Below are 21194 nucleotides of genomic sequence, written 5' to 3' on the forward strand. Positions count from 1 at the left end.
TACCTCCTTTACCTGTTCAAATATTTATCTCCAGCTCTGGCCTGAACTCTGGCTCTCTTTGTGTGCCTCGTATCCACCTGTTTATTGGATATCTCCACTTTGATTTCATTTCAGCACTTCTGACAGTTATCTATTCTTTAGGATATTTTCAGTTTAGGTAACAGAAAACCGAGTTCATACTGGCTTAAACATTAAAGGAATTTATTGGTCTGTGTAACAGGACTAGCTTCAAAGTAGTTTGATCTGATGGCACAGCTGTGTAATTAGCTCTCCTCTCAGTATTCTACTGTGCACAGTGTCTGCTTTATCTGCAAGCTGCCTTCCCTCATGGTCACAAGGTGGCTGCCAAAGCAACACACCAGTGTTACATATTTTCTCATTCAGAGGAAGATAATAGAATTGATAGGACTTGGTGACTTAGATTTAAGAGTCTGGAAAAGTCAAAGATGATTTCCAGGCTTCTAACTTTTGCCTCTGGATGAATTGAATTCTCTTCATTATGAGGAAGAAAAGCAGGATATAGGGAAGGCAGAGGAAATGTAACATCTAAGTACTTTAGTTATATGCACGTCTGTCTCCTATCAGAATGAAATTGTTAAAGACAGTGACCTGGTCTTTTTTCACCTTTACTGCTAGTACCTAACCCTGAACTTGTCACATAGTATATATGTAATGTCCGGGGGGGAATGGATGTGTTAGATGCATGTGCAAATACATGAATACACAACACTGCTTCTTAAGATTCTCTCTCTCTGAGTAGCGAGATGTACTGTGTAATAGATTTTTTTTTTGAAATAGCTGTAAAATGTATAATAGATTTTTGAAGTGAGCTAGACCTGCGTTGGAATTCGAGATTCACTATCCAAAGCTTTGCAGTCTTGGGGTACTTGATTTGACACTTTTTCCCACCTCTAAAGTAGAAATAGTACCACTTAGTAACTTGTTGAGGTAATTTAAATAAGAATACATAATAAAGTGCCTAGTAGCTAGTAGCATGTTTGACTTTTAAGTAGGTACTTAAGAAATATTAGTTATTATTTGCAGCCCAGAAGAAACAGAAAAGTTGGATTAGGCATTAAAAGGCAACATACAACATTCATTTTACAGAATTTTTGTTTTACTTTTTGGAGAGGAATTTGTGTGTGACAAACTTACAGTGAATATTATTTTTGCAACTTCATTGGAGTATAATTTAAGTGTATGATTCAGTGATTTTTTTTTTTAAGTAATTAATTTATTTTTTGGCTGTGTTGGGTCTTCGTTTCTGTGCGAGGGCTTTCTCTAGTTGCGGCAAGCGGGGGCCACTCTTCATCGCGGTACGCGGGCCTCTCACTATCGCGGCCTCCCTTGTTGTGGAACACAGGCTCCAGACGCGCAGGCTCAGTAGTTGTGGCTCACGGGCCCAGCTGCTCTGTGGCATGTGGGATCTTCCCAGACCAGGGCTCGAACCCGTGTCCCCTGAATTGGCAGGCAGATTCTCAACCACTGCGCCACCAGGGAAGCCCTGATTTTTTTTTTTTTAAAGTAAATGTGCAGGGACTTCCCTGGTGGTCCAGTGGTTAAGACTCCACGCTTCCAATGCAGGGGGTGTGGGTTCAGTCCCTGGTCAGGGAACTAAGATCCCACATGACTCGTGGCGCAGACAATAAATAAATAGATAGATAGATAGATAGATAGAGTTGTGCAGCTGTCACTACAATCAAGTTTTAGATCATCCCCAAAAGATCACTTTTGCCCATTTTTAATCAGTCTCTGTTACATTGGATTTTTTTTATTGTGGCAAAATATACATAAAATAAAATTTACTATTTTAAACATTTTAAAGTGTACAGTTCAGCTTTGAGTACTTTCACAATGTGCAGCCATCACTACTATCCATTTAAGAACTTTTTCTTCATCACAGAGACATGCGATGTTCCCATTAAATAATAACTCCTTACTACCTTCTCTCCACCCCCAGCCACTGATGGACTCTATTCTGCTTTTTCTCTATGAATATGCCTATTTTAGGTACCTTATATAAGTGGAACCATAAAATAGTTGTCCTTCTGACTAAGTAAAGTCAGTGTCTGGCTGACTTTACTTAGTATGATTGTTTTCAAGATTCATCCATATTTCATTGGATTTTGAAGCAGGCATGGCTATGAGTACATAAAGTTGGGCCAGTAAAGTCAAGAGTGGGCAACGAAATTTTGGTCAGAGTTCTCAAGCCATCTATTGAGAAAGATTACTTACCTCAGACATTCAAATATCTGGTTCTGGTTTCTCCCAACTTCCAGTGTACCCATTTATGTCATTATAATAAAGGGGAAATTTTTTGAACTGATTTCAGCTACTCATATAACTATCAGTTGAAGAAGCCAAGCTAATGATGGCATCCCAAATTCCATTCAGCTCCAGGTTGTTGAATTTTGTCATTTTGTCATATACTTTCAGTGCTCATAAATATAATTTATCTCAAAACTTAGAACACTGTATTGTGTTAATATACACTCATATATTTTGCTGTGTACTTTTCTAAAGTACTTTTTTCATCTAGGTATATAATTAGTTGAGTGACAGACTTTTTACCATCTGCAACTCCTCATGGTATTCTCAATCATACTCTCAATATGAGGTGTTGATCAAATTACCCAAGACATTGTTATTGTGGAATTAGGGCTTAACTTTTGATGTTCTGTAGCATTCAACTTTCCAGTCACTCCATCTGGGGGTATTTTTCAGAGGTAAACCACTTCAGAAGTAACACATGTCAAAATAAGAAATCTTTGGGGATCCTGCAGCTAAAGAATGTTTATATATGCTATAATATGTTTCATATCTATAGCTGTTAAAACGGAATTAAGAGGATATGGAGAAATTGGAACCCTCATTGCAGCCATTTTGGAAAACAGCGTAACAGTTCTTCAAGATGTTAAAGAGAGTTACCTTAGGACCCCGCAGTTCTACTCACAGTTATATATCCAAGAGAATTGAAAACATGTGTTCATACAAAAACTTGTATAAATGCTATAAAGTTCATAGCATTATTCATAATAGTAAAAAGTGGGGGACTTCCCTGGCTGCCCCAGTGGTTAAAACTGTGCTTCCATTGTAGGGGCATGGGTTTGATCCCTGGTTGGGGAACTAGGATCCCACCTGCCACATGGTGTGGCCAAAAAAAAAAAAAGGGAAACAAACCAAATGTCTATAAATTGATAAATGAATAAACAAAATATTATATATTCATACAATGGAATATCATTAGGCCATTAAAAAAATGAAGTAATGGTATATGCTACAACATGAATGAACCTTAAAAACATAATGCTAGTGGGATAGGGAGGGTGAAAGGGAGATGCAAGAAGGAGGAGATATGGGGATATATGTATATGTATAGCTGATTCACTTTGTTATAAAGCAGAAACTAACATACCATTGTAAAGCAATTATATTCCAATAAAGATGTTAAAAAAAAAACAAAACATGGGCTTCCCTGGTGGCACAGTGGTTGGGAGTCCGCCTGCCGATGCAGGGGACATGGGTTCGTGCCTTGGTCCGGGAAGATCCCACGTGCTGCAGAGCGGCTGGGCCTGTGATCCGTGGCCGCTGAGCCTGCGTGTCCGGAGCCTGTGCTCCTCAACGGGAGAGGCACAACAGTGAAAGGCCTGCGTACCGCAAAAAAAGTCCAAAAAATGGGCGGAAGACCTAAATAGATATTTCACCGAGGAAGACATACACAGATGGCCAAGAGGCATATGAAGAGATACTCAACATCACTAATTATTAGAGAAATGCAAGTCAAAACTACAATGAGGTATCACCTCACGCCGGTCAGAATGGCCATTATCAAAAATGCTAGAAACAATAAATGCTGGAAAGGGTGTGGTGAAAAGGGAACCTTCCTACACTGTTGGTGGGAATGTAAATTGATACAACCACTATGGAAAACAGTATGGAGGTTCCTTAAAAAACTAAAAATAGACCTACCATACGACCCAGCAATCCCACTGGGCATATACCCTGAGAAAATGATAATTCAAAAAGAGTCACGTACCACAGTGTTCATTGCAGCTCTATTTACAATAGCCAGGACATGGAAGCAACCTAAGTGTCCGTCGACAGATGAATGGATCAAGAAGATGTGGCACATATATACAGTGGAATATTTCTCAGCCATAAAAAGAAACCAAATTGAGTTATTTGTAGTGAGGTGGATGGACCTAGAGTCTGTCATACAGAGTGAAGTAAGTCAGAAAGAGAAAAACAAATACTGTATGCTGACACATATATATGGAATCTTAAAAAAAAAAAGTTACTGATGAACCTAGTTGCAGGGCAGGAATAAAGAATTAGACATAGAGAATGGACTTGATGACATGGGGTGGGAGGGCGAAGCTGGGATGAAGTGAGAGTATCATCGACGTATATATACTACTGAATGTAAAATAGTTGGCTGGTGGGAGGCAGCAGCATAGCCCAGGGAGATCAGCTCGGTGCTTTGCAGTGACCTAGAGGGGTGGGATAGGGAGGATGGGAGGGAGGCTCAAGAGGGAGGGGTTATGGGGACATACGTATGCATATGGCTGATTCGCTTTGTTGTACAACAGAACCTAACACAGTATTGTGAAGCAATTATACTCCAATAAAGAGCTCTTAAAAAAAAAAGTCCAAAATAGGCAAATTTAGAGACAGAAAGTAAATTAGTGGGGAATAGAGGTGAAGGGGGAAGAGAGTGACTGCTAATGGGTATGGGTTTTTTTAAGGAGGAGATAATGAAAATGTTCTAATACTGATGTGGTGATGGTTGCACAACTCTGTGGATATACTGAAAACCACTAAATCATACACTTTATTTATTTATTTTTTTAACATCTTTATTGGGGTATAATTGCTTTACAATGGTGTATTAGTTTCTGCTTTATAACAAAGTGAATCAGTCATACATAAACATATGTTCCCATATGTCTTCCCTGTTGCGTCTCCCTCCCTCCCACCCTCCCTATCCCACCCCTCCAGGCTGTCACAAAGCACCGAGCCAATATCCCTGTGCCATGCGGCTGCTTCCCACTAGCTATCTACCTTACTGAAATCATACACTTTAAATAGGTGAACTATATGATATGTGAATTATATCTCAACAAAACTGTTCTTTAAAAAAGAGAAAGAGGGCTTCCCTGGTGGCGCAGTGGTTGAGAGTCCGCCTGCCGATGCAGGGGACGTGGGTTCATGCCCCGGTCCGGGAAGATCCCACATGCCACAGAGCGGCTGGGCCCATGAGCCATGGCCGCTGAGCCTGCGCGTCCGGAGCATGTCCTCTGCAACGGGAGAGGCCACAGCAGTGAGAGGCCCGCGTACCCCCGCCAAAAAAAAAAGAGAGAGAATTAAGAAACATTACCTGAAAATTCAGAGATCTGAGTTCTGACTTTTCTCTGGTCTCCAAAAGGTCTGTTTCCTCTTGCTGGAAATTCTTTTGTTGGTTACTGTTTTTCCTCATTATAACTAGAAGAAAATCAGATAGCTCTTATTTTACTCTGCACTACAGGAAGGAAGATGTCTCAAGTGTATACATGTTTTTCTTCGCAAGAGCACCAATTAACATTGGTAATCTTCTCTGTCTTACTACTTGAATCTATGAATTATCAAGCCTGATCTTGTATCTTAGGTGTAGTAGTCATATCCTGAGGGTATAGGAATTAAATTTCGTTGAGCCCTCTTCCAAGTGCCCACTTCTACAGATGGAATTGAGGCTTGGGGCGGTAAAGTAACTTATTAAATATTTGACCTTGTAAAAGTAGCAGTTTGAACCTATGTTTTGATGACTCAAAAATTTTTCTTTCCAGTGTCACATTGCTTTTTCCTACCAGGAAGATAACCCTGGATTTAAAAAGTGCTGGTGAAATTGTGTGTCTAGATTTTGTTAGTGTAAGAAATCAAAATGAGAAGGACAAATGATTATTAGCTTGTCTGTAATAATTTTGCTGTATGAGTAAAGAAAATATTACCTCTTATCAGCCTGAGTTCTTCATTAACCAAAGCCAAGATACTGAATTTATATAGAATTGAGGGCAGATAAATGGGCCCCTCTGACCCTCGCTGTATGCAGACAACTGAGGCTTCCTGTTAGATGCCCTTGGTCTCCATCAGTAATATAGGCCAATTAAAGATATGCATGAGTGACCTGAGGAACTTCCCATTCATAAAAGAGTCTTCTCCAGGAGAAGAATTTGGTATGAGAATTAAAACCAAAGCATCTGACTTTTGAGCATGCATGTACAGAAAGCCAGTCACAAAAGAATGTTTACTTTTTTGAGAGATGTAGGCTCTTAATGGACTATCCAGGTGAGCATGGTATTTGGTTTCAGGCATCTATACAGTAAGAGCCTCAGTGACTGGAAAGCTTTTGAAGTTTACTTTCACTGCTGAGGTTGAGAGATGAAATCTCCTTTAATATAGATCATCTAGGAAGTTATAGGGTAGAATGTTAGCTCATTTAATGTTGACCTTCCATGTATATCCCTATGATTCTTCTTTCCTTATGGACTATTTAAGGGCCTTTATTCTGATAAACCACTTGTATATTTCTTTCCATAGGATGGATAGAATGACAGAGGATGCTCTTCGCCTGAATCTGTTGAAGCGGAGCTTGGACCCAGCTGATGAGCGAGATGATGTCCTGGCTAAGCGACTCAAAATGGAGGGGCATGAGGCCATGGAACGTCTGAAAATGTTGGCACTGCTCAAACGGAAGGATTTGGCAAATCTTGAAGTGCCACATGAGTTACCCACCAAACAGGATGGCAGTGGTGTCAAGGGCTATGAAGAGAAGCTCAATGGGAATCTCAGGCCTCATGGAGACAACAGGACTGCTGGAAGGCCAGGCAAAGAAAACATCAATGATGAGCCTGTGGATATGAGTGCTAGACGGAGGTATGGCTTGGTTCAGCTGCCTCCATAGATAGGGTCTCATCATAAACTAAGCCTATGAAAAATGAATGACTTCCAATGAGAGGAGGGTGTTTTTCAACTTAAAGCTTCTTGAATGAAGACGTACCTGTGCTATCTGGCTTGACCGTGAATTCCTCTTGTTTCTAGATGAAACTAGGTGCCTCGAAAAATTATTACCCTTAAGATAAAGTGGCCATTTCTGGATAAAGGAGGCACTAAGAGTTGATACCCCAGTTAGAAGCGAGTTAATATACACTTTCACTCTAATCTTATGGCCATTTTAGGAGGAAGAACAGTCTTTTCTTCAGATCATCCCAAGAGTTTTAGGGATGTGTTTATTATGGAGACCCAGCTTTTATTACATCAAAGAGCATGGGCCTGTCTTTTCTTGTGTTAACAAGGAACTTTATATGCTAATCCTCTACATTCTTACTTCATTTGTGCCACATTCCCCAAGCCCCATATGTGCATACACATTCACTTATATGAGTACCCTCATGCTTGTGCTCTTTCATACACACAGCACACAAGCACATGTTTTCACAGGTCTTGGTCAAGGTTGAGTACTTGGAACTGTGGAGAACACAATATAAAGAGGTACCTAGAACTGGCTGAGGTTAGAGTCTACCTGAACAATGAATCATAGTATAGACAACCCTAGTTCTAAGAACATTCAGTTTATTCATGGTTCAGAAACACCTGATAGACATGAGAATTACTCTTCACTGTTCAATTGCCCTCCAGTTGACCTTGCTGACTTTGTCCTAGGACTGATCTAAAGCAGGATCCTTAAGAAGCTGGACTGATGCAGAAAGAAGAAAAAAGGAAGGAATGGTTTACAATCTTACTTGGGTTTCTTTCTCTACCTTTTAATGTTTACTTATTAGTATTGTCCCAGAATTATTTTTTTAAACCACACCCAGTAGGGGAACATTGTTCTTGGTAATAGCATTAAAACCCTTAGGAAACTTCAGGTAAGTTCTCTAGTGGTTGTGGAAGAAGAGAAAAATTCTTGGGAGCTATACATAGTATCGGCAGAGTATTATGAAAGTAGATTAATCCTTAGATCCTTTTAGAAAAAAAGAAAAGTGGGTGAATGAGATAATGCACCTGAGTAACCCACTTGCCCCATAATCACCCTTAACCTTCTGGGGCAAATGACTAATCCTACTTCATTGGGGACAATGAAGAGGAGAAATGTTAGGTGGATTCCTTACATGCACATTGGAACTGAAAATGTGTTTTTCATAGAAACATTGTTACACATTTTGATAAGATCTCAGTTCTGTTGGAATTACAGTGTATCACAGATAAATTCTGTATTGAAAAGAGTACCCTGAAAACTCTACCAGTGTGTTTAATTTTATTAGAGGAATGAACTTTTGAAACTTGATTCTTTGGAAACTGGGAACTGTTTTTAATGGTCTCCAGGAAAAGAGGCTTGATGTAAACCATCTAGATCCCCATTCTGCGTGAAAAAATGGGCCCTATCTCCCCTGTCGTTCTTCTTCCCTTTCACCAGACCAGATATACTGACAGCTATTTCCACTTAGCCTCAAGCTTATTGTAAGAATGAACTAGACTGATAGATTGCTCAGCATGGAGAACAATGGTTTATTTGATGTGGATAAAAAAGGAGGAGGGAATTGGAATTTAAAAGCAGAAAGAAGGAAGGGCTCTTGACGTGATAGCCATACTTGCCTAAATATCTTTTTTTTTTTTGCCATCAGTTGGGCAAGTTATGATATCTGTGAAATAAGATATGCATGAAACCAACACTGCTTATGTTTTGGAATGCTGTCGGGACGTGGCAGTTTTCTTTCTGGTTTTGTTTTTACTACCTGGATAAGGATTAGGAGTTTTATAATTTCTGGGAATTTGCCAGTCTGAGTCACAAAATGATGTCAGCAGCAAGTCTGGCTTTTAATATTATCTAATTGGTAGGGTTTCATACTTAAGAACACCAAATATTGTAAATCATATATGTGTTTGGGAAAGTAGCAAAATAATTTCTGTCCCCGGAAAAGCTTAATAAATGAGGCCAGAATTCCAGGTCAAAAGTTAAAAAAAAAAATTGAAGAATGAAACTTGACTTGGGCTTTGCCTTACCTGTGCTATCTATCTAATGTGAGTCTCATTATATCTGGGAATAAAATATCATTTAGGGTTTTCTCAGATACTACTTCCTTATAAATGTCGCTCAATTCCAAAATCTCCATGTAGGAATGTCTCTGCTTGTCCTGTTGCTGGACAGTCCTTAGCAGTAGGTGGCACTCATTTGAGCAAGGAAGAATTCCTTAGGTTAGAAATAATCTGTGAGGTGTGTATCCAGCCAGGACCAGGATGGAAAGAGTTCTGACTGTCGATGTAAGCATTGGGGAATCATGTAGAAGAAGTAGAAATCTACCAGACCTCAAAGTTGTTTACCCATGTTCTTGTTAGGGATGGGGAAGGGGGGGCATGAGGGAATATAGAAATGATAAGTAAAAATTAAAACTCTTCATTTAGGCCTGACCATTACTCCAGGAACTTGGGGTTAGAGAATGGAAGGTTCTTTTCTCCCTCTAGTGACTTCTTTTTCTGTAAGCCTACATTCTCAGCTTGCTGTGTCTGTGAGCAGTGGTTATAGAGCGATCCAGACAAACTTAATAGTTCCCAAGATGGTCATTATTATGACTGTCTCCCTACTTTATTTCCTCAGCTAAATTTGGTTGTTTCAGTAACTCAGTTTTACCCGGTTGAGGAATTGAATGCCTGTCCCAGCCATCCAGGGTGCCTTGTGCAAAAGGCATCCTAGTCCCAACAGTACCTGAGACAAGAGGCCCTGAGAAATGGTCAGAGACTCTCAGGACTATAAAGATCTGTGGTTATAAAAGGTTTGAGTTACCTGTTTAAATAAGATCTAAGAACACATTGTTTTAGACCTACATACTCCTGACTATACACTATAAATCTCAAAGAAGTAGGGTCAGCGAAGATAACTCTGAGTTAAGAAATCAGAGGAGAGTTAGAGGTTATGGCCGCTGACTTGGGAACCTACGGCAATTAGAATTTGCAGGGTTCTTGTTATCCAGGTCTTACGCAGTGAGTGCCATTTCTCATGATTTTAGAGGGACAAGATGCTCTTAAGGCTTGCTCCAGGAAGACCAAAACCAGAGTTGTCTAATAAATAGGATTGGCCATAAGGCATAGCCAGTGTGGAAGATTTAGATTTCAAAGTTATTTCTAGATAGTTTCTTTCTGAGGGAAGATGCTAAGTAGAACTTGCAGGTAGATGCAAGTCCCATGTATTTAATTCTGAAGTTTCAGTCCTACAGAAGGCTGTAGACATTTATACTTAGCACTGTCCATTCTCTCAGGCCATTGACAACAGTACCTTCTTTTGGCCTTAACTCTTGACAGGATAGACTGCCAAAGGAGTTGTCATGTAACCTCCTTTTTTGTAGATCATCAGACAGGCAGGACCATGTTATCAGTATCATGGGTTGCCTCCTTAGCAGTGTGTCATCTGTATTTGGGGTGGACAAGTAGGCTCTACTGCCTTTGTCTTTCTTCCCCTGTGAAGCTAACCATTTCTTTCTTGACCTTCTCTGTAACTAACAAGACAACCCAAAAGGAAACTGAGATATAAGGAAAACATTTGGAATTTTGATTAAAATCAGTGTGACAAAAACACTCATCTCTTTTTCCCATTCCTAAAGCCAGTCAGTGTCTTTCTGTCTGCATCTTCTGTAAGGAATTTAGATGGGAAAAATACTTTTGCTGAGGTTTTGTCGTCACTTACATCTTGGTGTCTATTTTATCCTTTGATTTGGATGTCTCTCTCTTTCCCTGGGTGAATCAGGACAGACTTAAGTTTCCTTGGATTTCTTTGGTCAGTGTAGAAAAGTTTTCTGAACTTTTCTATGAACTTTCACTGTTGGAAGTACCTTAATTTTTCTTCTCTTGTCTAGTGAGCCAGACCGAGGAAGGCTTACTCCCTCCCCAGACATCATTGTTTTGTCTGATAATGAGGCTTCCAGTCCCCGTTCCAGCTCCCGAATGGAAGAAAGACTCAAAGCAGCCAACCTAGAGATGTTTAAGGTAAAGAAAAGAAAGATTCCTTTCTCCATTTCTTGCTTCTACTATTCTCTTTAATTCCCTGAGACTCCCATGTCTGGTTTTTTAGTGTTTACTTTTTGGATCTAAAAACTACCCATTGATGAAACTCTTCATATGTGATTCTCAGCCTCAAGGGTGTGCCCTTTTAGAGGGAACTATTAGAATCAAGTGGAGAAGAGAGTTTGAAAATGCATATTCAATATAATTTCTTTGGAAAATGAAAACGTCATAATTCAAGTCATGTGAAGTAAACTCTTAGCTAGAAGGATACATTCTATACTCTATCCTGGGTCTCGGAATATGGAGGAATTCCTAAGTTTTCATGTATTTCTAGAGGAAACATGGCTTTAAAAGATTGAGAAACATTATTTTAAAGGAAAGCAATATCTCCCTTTGGCTGTTCTTCTATTTTGCCAGGAATCTGGTTAATTAGCATTTATATGTGGTCTCTTCTTTCACTCTGTAAGCAGTTTTTGAGTACCTACTGAATACCAGGCACTGTGCCAGACTGTGTGCTAGGGACGCAAAGATAACAATTCCATTGCCCCTTGTGCTTCTTGTGGAAGGTGGAGGTTTGGGACCTAAAAGAAGAGATCATCTTGCAGGAAAGGACTCTGAGTAACTGCTACCATAGCTGATAGTCTCCATGTTTCCTCAGGGGAAAGGCATTGAGGAACGGCAGCAGCTCATCAAGCAGCTGAGAGATGAGCTGAGATTGGAAGAAGCCCGACTGGTGCTGTTAAAGAAACTGAGACAGAGTCAGCTACAGAAAGAGAATGTCGTCCAGAAGGTACTGTGCCCGAGAAATAAGGGACTAGCAGAAAGCAAAGAAAAACTGGTTTGAGAATGGGCTGCCCCAGGTAGATTCAGCTGGGTGGCTCATTCTTCTCTGGTTCCATGGTTTTTAGTCTCTAGGAATAGTGATTTTTTTTTAATCTTGGGCCTTAATCAAGAAAACAGTGATTCTGTTTTTCTTATTTTCCCTCCTGGTCAACAGGAGCTTCAGACTGACAAGGAGTTTTGAAAGTCTAGAAGTGTACCAAATTTCTGCCTCCGATTATTAGCCTTTTCCACTGTCTCATTTTCTCTTCTCTCTCCCAGACTCCAGTTGTACAGAATGCAGCATCTATTGTTCAGCCATCTCCTGCCCATGTGGGACAGCAAGGCCTCTCCAAGCTTCCATCCCGGCCTGGGGCACAAGGGGTTGAACAGAATTTGAGGACATTGCAGGTATGTGACCCATAGTGTGATCTTAGTTTCAGGGGGCCCTGTTATCCTGTCTCTGTATTGGGGCTTTTGTAAGATCATAGAAGAACCTGGCCTTGATAGAGGTGTTATTACCATAGATGGTCCTTTTGGTCCTTAATGGCATGATTTAGTCTGCAGTAGAAGGATGAATAACTAATCTTCCCACCGTAGTCTTTCTTCTCCAGAGGTTTCCAGCTTAGCCCTTTTCCATAGAGGGTTAAATAGTTTATACCAAAGAAGCTAGGGAATTCCTAACCACTAATCAGGTTTTATAGTGATGGTAGATTTATCCCCATAGATCCTTACACAAAATTACCAAGTCTGACTATGTTTCTGTGTTTCTACTTAGCTATGTATTACAGGCAGTGTTTTCTCTTTGGCATTTTGTGAAGCGTTTTACCGCTATGACTACATCTTTTCCTCTTCTTCCCCTTCAGGGTCACAGTGTTATCCGTTCAGCGACCAATACCACCCTCCCACACATGTTAATGTCTCAACGTGTGATTGCGCCAAACCCAGCCCAGCTACAGGGTCAGCGGGGCCCACCTAAGCCTGGCCTTGTACGCACCACAACACCCAATATGAATCCCGCCATCAATTACCAACCGGTAAGAGGGAGCCCTCATGGGGAAACAGAGAAATCTTTTATTTGCTTTCCCTGTTGAAACAACCATAGATTTTAAGTTTTGGGACACTGAGAAACTCTAGGACAACAAAGGTAATTTTGGTGGGTTGACAGTGGTCCCCAAAGTGGAAACACTGAGGAATTATTTAGTAGTAGAGAAGAAATGTTATATGCAGCAGAGCAGCAGTAAGCTAAAATCTGCCTAGAAGAAAGAGATAGAGGGATCTAAGGAATAAGAAGCATAAAGGATGTATGACAAAGCATCCCAAATCTTTATTTTTCTCTTAGCAGTTTTATTTTTATTTATTTATTTGGTTGCACTGGGTCTTAGTTGCAGCAGGCGGGCTCCTTAGTTGCTGCATGCATGTGGCGTCTAGTTCCCTGACCAGGGATCGAACCGATTCCCCCTGCATTGGGAGCGCGGAGTCTTAACCACTGTGCCACCAGAGAAGTCTCTCTCTCAGCAGTTTTAGTTCGTAGCCACTATCATTCTCCTTTCTTACATGCCAGAGTCCTTTATCAGTGAAGTTGGACACCTCATGTCTTTTTCTGAGCTTGAGGGAAGCTAAGTAGTTCAGACTAGGATCAGATAGTGTTCTCTGCCACGAAAGTAAGAATTGGTTCTTTCTCCCACATACCATCACTGACCCCTATACTCAATCTGTTTCAGCAGTCAAGTTCTTCTGTTCCCTGTCAGCGTACAACATCCTCTGCCATCTATATGAACCTTGCCTCCCATATTCAGCCAGGGACCGTGAACAGGGTGTCCTCACCACTTCCTAGCCCCAGCGCCATGACTGATGCTGCCAACTCACAGGCTGCAGCCAAATTGGCTCTTCGCAAACAGCTGGAAAAGACACTCCTGGAGATTCCACCCCCTAAACCACCTGCTCCCTTGCTTCATTTCCTGCCTAGTGCAGCCAATAGTGAGTTCATCTACATGGTAGGCTTGGAAGAAGTCGTACAGAGTGTCATCGACAGCCAAGGTAAGGCTATTTGTTGGTCAGTCTTTTTAATCTAAACAAGAAGTTGTCAAACCTGATATGGGCAGAGTATCGCACGGTACTGTGTAATATTAAATAATCTCTCTTTACTATTGCCAAACCACCTCCTGTCTCTGATTCGGAAACTGTTTAGGAGCAGCGTATCAAAAAGCTTTTTGTGTGTCTGTGTATCTTAGACTTAATATTTTTGCTGTGTATTTTGTATATCTTGTCTGTTTTTTGCAGTATATCGTTAGCTCTTTTAAATGTGTCTAGCGTGATGCATGCATAATTTGAAGACTAGAACACTTATTTTTAATGTTAGTGTTTATGTGGCATTGTGCTTGCATTATTATATTCAGTCCCTGCTGTTTGAGTGCTTTTAGTTGAGAAAATAGACTGATAAAGATAACTAGGACCACATAAAAGCTGTAAGCCAACACTGAACTATAAAGTATTAATAACATCACACAGTCTATTCTGACAAAAGTTATTAAGCCTGAATTTCTAAACATAAGGACTTAGGGGAACACCTGAGGAAAGTGCCTAAAGGGCTCAGTATTGGCTATAAATAGATCACAAAGTGAATAATTCAGACACTGATAGGTAAAAATTATGAATGTATATGATAGAGTAAGTGTAGACTGAGGTAAAGAGATGGTAAGAAGCAAAAGTACTGGCGGAATTAGGTGGAGCCCTTTGACTGAATTGACACACATTTTCTTCTCAGTGTGGTGTAACAGGAAATCAGAAAACTTGGGTTCTTGTCCCAGTTTTGTCTTTTGGAGCTATGTTTCTTAGACTTAGTTTCCTATTTGTAAATGGGGATGGTACTGTCTAATTCCCTGAAGTGATGTTGCAATCAAATGAAATAAAAGTATTTTATAAATTATAGAGGCTCCTTCTTAAGTCAGCAGAGTAAACTCCTGGAAAAAGATCATCTGATGAAAAGAAACAGAGGGGATACAGAGGAAATGTGAAACCACTGATTATTCTTTTTGTTGGCATCTAGGGAAAAGCTGTGCCTCACTCCTGCGGGTTGAACCCTTTGTTTGTGCCCAGTGCCGCACAGATTTCACCCCTCACTGGAAGCAAGAAAAGAATGGTAAGATTCTATGTGAGCAATGTATGACCTCCAACCAGAAGAAGGCTCTAAAGGCAGAACACACCAACCGACTGAAAAATGCTTTTGTTAAAGCCCTACAGCAGGAACAGGTAAGAATTCTGACTACTTCTCACCAGCCACCTGCCCAGGTTTGGTTTTTCCAAAAGACAGTTTTTTCTAGTTTAGAGGAGTTGTCTCTCTGATCCCCACAGTCCAGGTGATCTAGGTTTCTGAATCTAAGTTCCTAGAACCTAGAGGTCTGGGTTCCCTTTTTTTTCTTCTTACCATTCTGCCTTTCCCATTTCCATTTGGCTGTTTCTGATTGGGTTAGAGCATAATGACATATGGCTGAGCTTAAGGGAAAGGGACAAAAGGCTTGAGACTCTTGGCTTTCCCTGGTAGTACTAAATAATTCCTCTATTCTTGATTTCATTTCCTTAAACAAATGGATTTTGGTGAGAGGGATTTATATTTGTACTAGAAATCTCTTTGAGAGAAGTAATTATCTGCAGTCCATATTTGACAAAGAAATGACAAAGGAAAGGGTAGATTATAAAGTAGCCCAATGAAGATTAGTGGTTGCTAGAGTGTGTGAACTCTCATATAGTATTAATAGAATGAGAATATCTTGGAGTGGGGAAGATGTGTTGGGAAGCTCAGATTCTTTTCCACCCCACCACCCATCAGACCCCTCTGGGTAGCATCATGGGTCTCCTGGAAAATGGGTAGACAAGAGTCGAAAAATAAAACTTAGTAACTCATCAACCTTAATTAATTACATTAGGCAGCTCATCGCCAACACCCAGATCTCTCCAGCCAACTTCTGAGAGCCAGCTTTCTTGGAGAGAGGGATTCCTAATCATTGAAGTGTGTAGGTTACTTGTACCCAGAGATCTTAGTTCACCTACCCCACCAAACTCTTTTGCCTTTTCCATATCCCTCCAACTAGCTGGCAACATTAGAGATAAGAAGACCTCTAGGTTTTCTGGTTAGGAAATTGGGTGCTGTCCTGCCCAACTTGACCTGATGACTCCCAACAGGAAATTGAACAGCGATTACAGCAGCAGGCAGCACTCTCCCCCACTACGGCTCCAGCTGTGTCCAGTGTCAGTAAACAAGAGACCATAATGAGACATCATACGCTTCGACAGGTGAGGATTTCTCTTGAGGTTTTGTCAGCCATTTATCTCAATTTGTCCTTTCTTCTGCCGAAAATCATATTGCTCTTCTGTACTCCCATATCCTTACCTCCCCCTTACACCTTCCATCATGGTAAAGTTATGATCGCTTGTCTCCTCCTCATTGCAGGCTCCACAGCCCCAAAGCAGTCTCCAGCGTGGTATACCCACGTCTGCCCGTTCCATGCTTTCCAACTTTGCACAGGCACCCCAGCTGTCTGTGCCAGGTGGCCTCCTTGGTATGCCAGGTAAGAAGGGTTGATCTGAGAACTTTTCTCAGGGATTGACTAATTAGTATGCAATTCTTTAGCAGCCCCTTTAGGTGAATTGTTCTTTCTTTTGTTTTCTGCTCTTTCTTTAGGCCCTACTCCCTTCACTCTTGTTATTTGGCAAAGGTTTGCTAAATCCATATTACATGCTAGGCACAGTACACTAGGGTTTTAGTGGTGAAAATGACACAGTCCTGTCTAGTGTGCCCTCTTAGTGGGCATGTGGTTATTGATCTCTTTTGGCCAGAATAGCAGGGTTAACTGTCCTGATCCAGTTTGAATGACCCAGGGATGCTTCTTTACAGTCAGCAGGCCCAAAGCCAAAGCAGGTTCAGTAATTCCCTCTTTGTCTTGATTATTTTCCTTTCACCACTGTTTTCTTTGACTCTTCTGTACCATCAGGACTGTTTATTATTCCTGGTAGGATTGAAGTTTTGGGAAGATCTCTCCTAAAGCTTGGGAGCAGGGTGGGTAGTTGCTACTGAAATAAAGCTTAACTGAGTCTGCAAAGATGTAGACAACTTCTGTTTCCTCTGCACCTCCACCACTGCAGCCCCAGGGTAGTGTGGAAGAAGGTGTCATTTCCTCTTTTAATACCTGCGCTCCACTTTTGTCTCCTGGGTCTAGGTGTCAACATTGCATACTTGAACACTGGTATTGGAGGACACAAAGCCCCCAGTCTGGCAGACCGACAGCGGGAATACCTTTTAGACATGATCCCTCCCCGGTCTATATCGCAGTCCATCAGTGGACAGAAATAACGCCTGTTCCACTTGTACTGCCCCAACCTTGTATCCTTTACTCCTCTCCTCTCCCATTGCCCCCAACTTCCGTCGCATGCAGTGCCTGTACTGGTGCCTACCATACACGGAAAACAAAACAGAAAAACAGAAGACAAACAGTAGAAATCAACAAGAAAACACACGCCCTGCCCCACCACCTCCTCTTTATTTCACACTGCTGCGATCTGTTCTTCTGCCACTTTCTCTCTTCAGTTTTCTATAACAGTGAGGTGGATCTTTGCCTCTGATAGAGGTCAGAATGAGGTCCTGGGGAGAAATCCAAGCCCTCTGACGTGTGTTTCTAAAGTTTGTTTTTATGCTTTAATTATTATTATCATTTTTAATGATGTTGTGTGTCGTCCCTTTGTTCAGTGGACGGTTAAACCTTTCTATTTTCCCCCCAATATATTTTTTTTTTCTCTTTCGTCTTTTTTTTTTTTTGGTAAACACAAATGATATTCAGTTAAGTGATAGGAGCATTGCAGTAGGGTCCCCAACTGCCAAGTAGGACATGACTGGGAGTGTTAGGGGCAGAAGTTTTTAATGCACTTAACCCCAGGGTCAGGGGGAGGTGGTGGCATCAAACAAGGAGGAATAGCACACCCGCTCTGGGGTGTCTCTGAGCTGCACAGTTCTGGAGGCAGTGTTGAGTATTGAAGTTGGGCTCTAAGAATGAGGGGAAAGAGCCTGGAAGGAGAAGCTTTAAAACTTAACCACCCTAGAATTGACCCATAAAGAAGGGGGAGAAAGGGGCGTGACAATGAGCATAATGTTGAGCCAAGGAGGACTGAGACCAGGTCCTGGCCTTCTGGATGCTGGGGGAATGAGATTGGTCTCCTGACCCCAGTGGAGACACAGGAGTCTATTCCAGGCCAACTAGCCCCAAATTATTTCATCTTATTTTCTTTGTAAAATTCTCCCCCATCCCTGTCTCTTTTCTTTTCTTTTCTTTTCTTTTTTTAAATCCTAATCTGCCCTTGGTAACCACAGCCCCATCTGTAATATAGAGGAGTGGCTATTCCTAGCCTGACTTTGCTGTGTGTCCTGGACATTGGATGGACATGAGTGAGTGAAATGTCAAAGGGAGGAAATAGAGGAAGAAAGAAAGAGGGGTTTCCCTCCCAACAGTTGCGACTTTCCCATTTGTCTCTTTACCTTCTGAGCGCCAGGAGATGAGGGTGAGGGCACCTAACAGATTGGAGCGCTGCCCTGACCCTGCTGCACTAACTGCAGAGCCAACCGCTCAAAGCCAGACAATTCATGTCAAAACCAATCCTGGACTTGTGCTATACAAGTAGATGTTGTCTTTTTTCTCCCCAGAATTCTATAAATTTTGCTTTTTTGTTTGTTTTTATTTTTTTCTTAAGTGCTACTAATGTAGAGAATGAATTGAATTGTGCAATGTTGCTGTTCTGGGGATTGGGGAGATTAGCATCCCATTTGCCCATACTGTGGGGGAAGGGGGAGGGGACCAGGCTGTTTTTGAGGTAAGGGAAGCCCCTTAAAGGTAGAGGTTTCTGCTCTCCTCATAGTGTATGCCCACCTGCCTCTCCAGCCGTAGAAGCTGCCAGAGTTCAAGGAAGGGATACTCTCAGCAAAGAGGTATGAAGAGAGGAGTTTAACATTTTACCCTTGAAAGCAACCTGGGGAAGGTCCCCCACTTTTATTTTTAAAATTAAATAATTTTTTAAAGTAAGAAGGCACTTTTAAAATTAACACACACACAAACTGCACATCCTCCCCATAAAGTTTGGGGAGGGGATGGGAGAAGGAGCTGGAATCAGGCTCAGTTCCCCCCACACTGGCCTCTACTCCCCATACTCCAGAGCCACTGTGGGTGATTATACTGGCCCTACGGGCCTTCCTGGCTTTTTTTTCTTTCCTCCCTTCCCCCAAATTCATTGAGCACTTAATAAAGGAGCAGAGATGCAGCCTGTGTCTGGGCTCCCCCAGTGGTGAAATGATCTGGAAGCTAGACGCTAGTAACAGGTAGTGATGGGGTCGTTTCGAGTATTTTTCTGGGGAATGTGGAACCCCTGACTGTAAGTGGTGGGAGAGGGAGGGGGGTTAGTGGAACTGGGTCTGGGATTATTTTAAAATTATATATATATATATAAAGATATATTCTTACATCTCTCCTTTGCCCTCTGTGCTTTGAAAGCACTGGATAAATCGTTTGGTTTTGCTTTTCCCTCTTCCACAAAATTGGAAGCTTTTTAAAAAATATTTTCCCTGCAAGTCATCTTGCCTTGTGGCATGTCTGTCTAGCTTCTTCCCCCCCCAGCCCCCATGATGAAGTGCCATTTCTGTTATGTCTCCCCTCCCCCAGCTCAGAGGTGCTCAGAGGTACGAGGTACCCAAGTTTGTCAATTGAGATTAAAAGTAAGGAACAGAGAATGTGCAATACCGTCTGGCTGGGGGGTGTCCCTGCCCTGAGCTGAGTCCCTTCCCTGGGAGCCAGGCCACCTTTGAGTGGGGCTTGGAAGTAATATGTGTCGAGAATGGGGGATGATGGGGAAGGAAAGCCTGTAGTCGAGTGCCTGCCAAGGTGCTGAGGCGATAGGGGAGAGGATGGAGTCTTCCCTGTTTTTATCCCCTCAGGGTCAGTTACACAGAGGCTGCTTGTTGACTAGTATAGCTCCGTGACCCTTTGCTCAATCGCTGAGGTTTGATTTCTTACCCTCTCTTCTCCCCATTTTCATACCCTTCCCAGGGATTAGTGACAGGGGTGAGGTTCCCCTAATCATGGTAAAGTATTAGCCTTCCACCTCCTCCCTTTCCTCCCTCTCCCTCATCCTTCTGTTTTCCTCATTTCTCTACTTTTTCACCACTGATTGCCTTGTGTCCCTCCAAGTCTATTGTTGCTGTCCATCCCCAGGCCTTGGGCCCCATAGACACTAAACCTCATGCCCTAAAGATAGGAGGAAAGACCCTCTGTTCAGAGTTATTTTACCCCTGGAGCATTGAAGCTCAGGGTGATACTAGAGTGAGGATCCCACCAGTTTTGCCTGGCTTCCTCCATCCCCAGAGGCTTTAAAAGTAGTAGTAGTTTATGGACAGTGGCTTACTCTCTAGAAGCCTGATACGGGTGGATAAGCAGTAAGGCTTGGGTAAAACTGAGGGACAGAGGTCCTTATTGGTTTTTTTTTTTTTTCTTTTTTTTTTGTCATTTGACCACAGCATCTGGACTTCTTTCATCCCTGGAATAAGTACTTTTTCCACATTTTTTGGATGTATGTATGGTAGACAATTTTTTTTTTAAGACACAGAGATAAATGTTTTCCTGCTTTGGTTACCTTTCCTTTCCCCTTTAAAAGGAATTAGCTATAGAACTGCTTTGTAAAGATGCTTCTTGATATTTTACTTTTGTTCCTTTTCCCCAACCACTCCCTTTTCTCCCCACTTCTCCAGAAGGCATAACCTTCTCTCCACACCCCACACCCCAGTCCTAGGCTCCCTTCCCCTCCAACAAGACCTTCATTAGCTTATGATATTTGCTGCCGAGATGTTATAACAAGGACTCATTCGTGTATATAAGCTATTTCTTGATCCATTTAAAAGGAATTGTACATTGTGTAGAAAAAAAAAAACTGAAAAAGAGAAAAAAAAGCCCTAGCCATGGATATTGTGAAACTGTGTTATGTCATTTTGTAATGTGCCCGTTTGTGTATGATCCGTGCAAAAGGGTTTCTGGGGAAGGGGCGGGGGTAGGGAGGCAGGGCTGTGGAGGGTGGGTAGGGGAGTGGGCCGGGCCCAGCACACTGAGACTGGCAGCTGCCCCAACCCCATCCCTCCTTAGAGATGCCACCTCCCCCACCACCCACCCCTAATTTGTGCCTTGCCTCCCCACCCTGGAGTAGTCCCTCCGGGTCACCAGCACTGCCTTGGCAGAGCCCACTCCCTACCCTAACCTGCCCACCCTCCCTACCCCCCAGCATTAGGTTGATACTGTGGGGAAGTGCTGGGGGTTGGGAGG

At 41.9% G+C, this 21194-nt stretch overlaps 1 protein-coding gene across 1 annotated transcript in view; it reads left to right on the plus strand.

Annotated features, from left to right (window-relative positions):
* Positions 1–20478, plus strand: part of GATAD2B (GATA zinc finger domain containing 2B) — an 81597-nt gene extending 61119 nt beyond the window's left edge. The window contains exons 2-11 of the mRNA XM_082648347.1: positions 6574–6909; positions 10881–11010; positions 11687–11818; positions 12130–12258; positions 12714–12884; positions 13572–13887; positions 14897–15099; positions 16030–16140; positions 16298–16415; positions 17064–20478. Of these exons, the coding sequence (XP_082504473.1) occupies positions 6575–6909; positions 10881–11010; positions 11687–11818; positions 12130–12258; positions 12714–12884; positions 13572–13887; positions 14897–15099; positions 16030–16140; positions 16298–16415; positions 17064–17197 (1779 nt within the window). The 5' untranslated portion in view covers position 6574 and the 3' untranslated portion in view covers positions 17198–20478. The remainder of the gene's footprint in view (positions 1–6573; positions 6910–10880; positions 11011–11686; positions 11819–12129; positions 12259–12713; positions 12885–13571; positions 13888–14896; positions 15100–16029; positions 16141–16297; positions 16416–17063) is intronic.
* Positions 20479–21194: the final 716 nt, after the last annotated feature.

The sequence above is a fragment of the Grampus griseus genome, assembly GCF_964374135.1.
Source record: "Grampus griseus genome assembly, chromosome: 1".
In the NCBI taxonomy this organism is placed as follows: domain Eukaryota; kingdom Metazoa; phylum Chordata; class Mammalia; order Artiodactyla; family Delphinidae; genus Grampus; species Grampus griseus.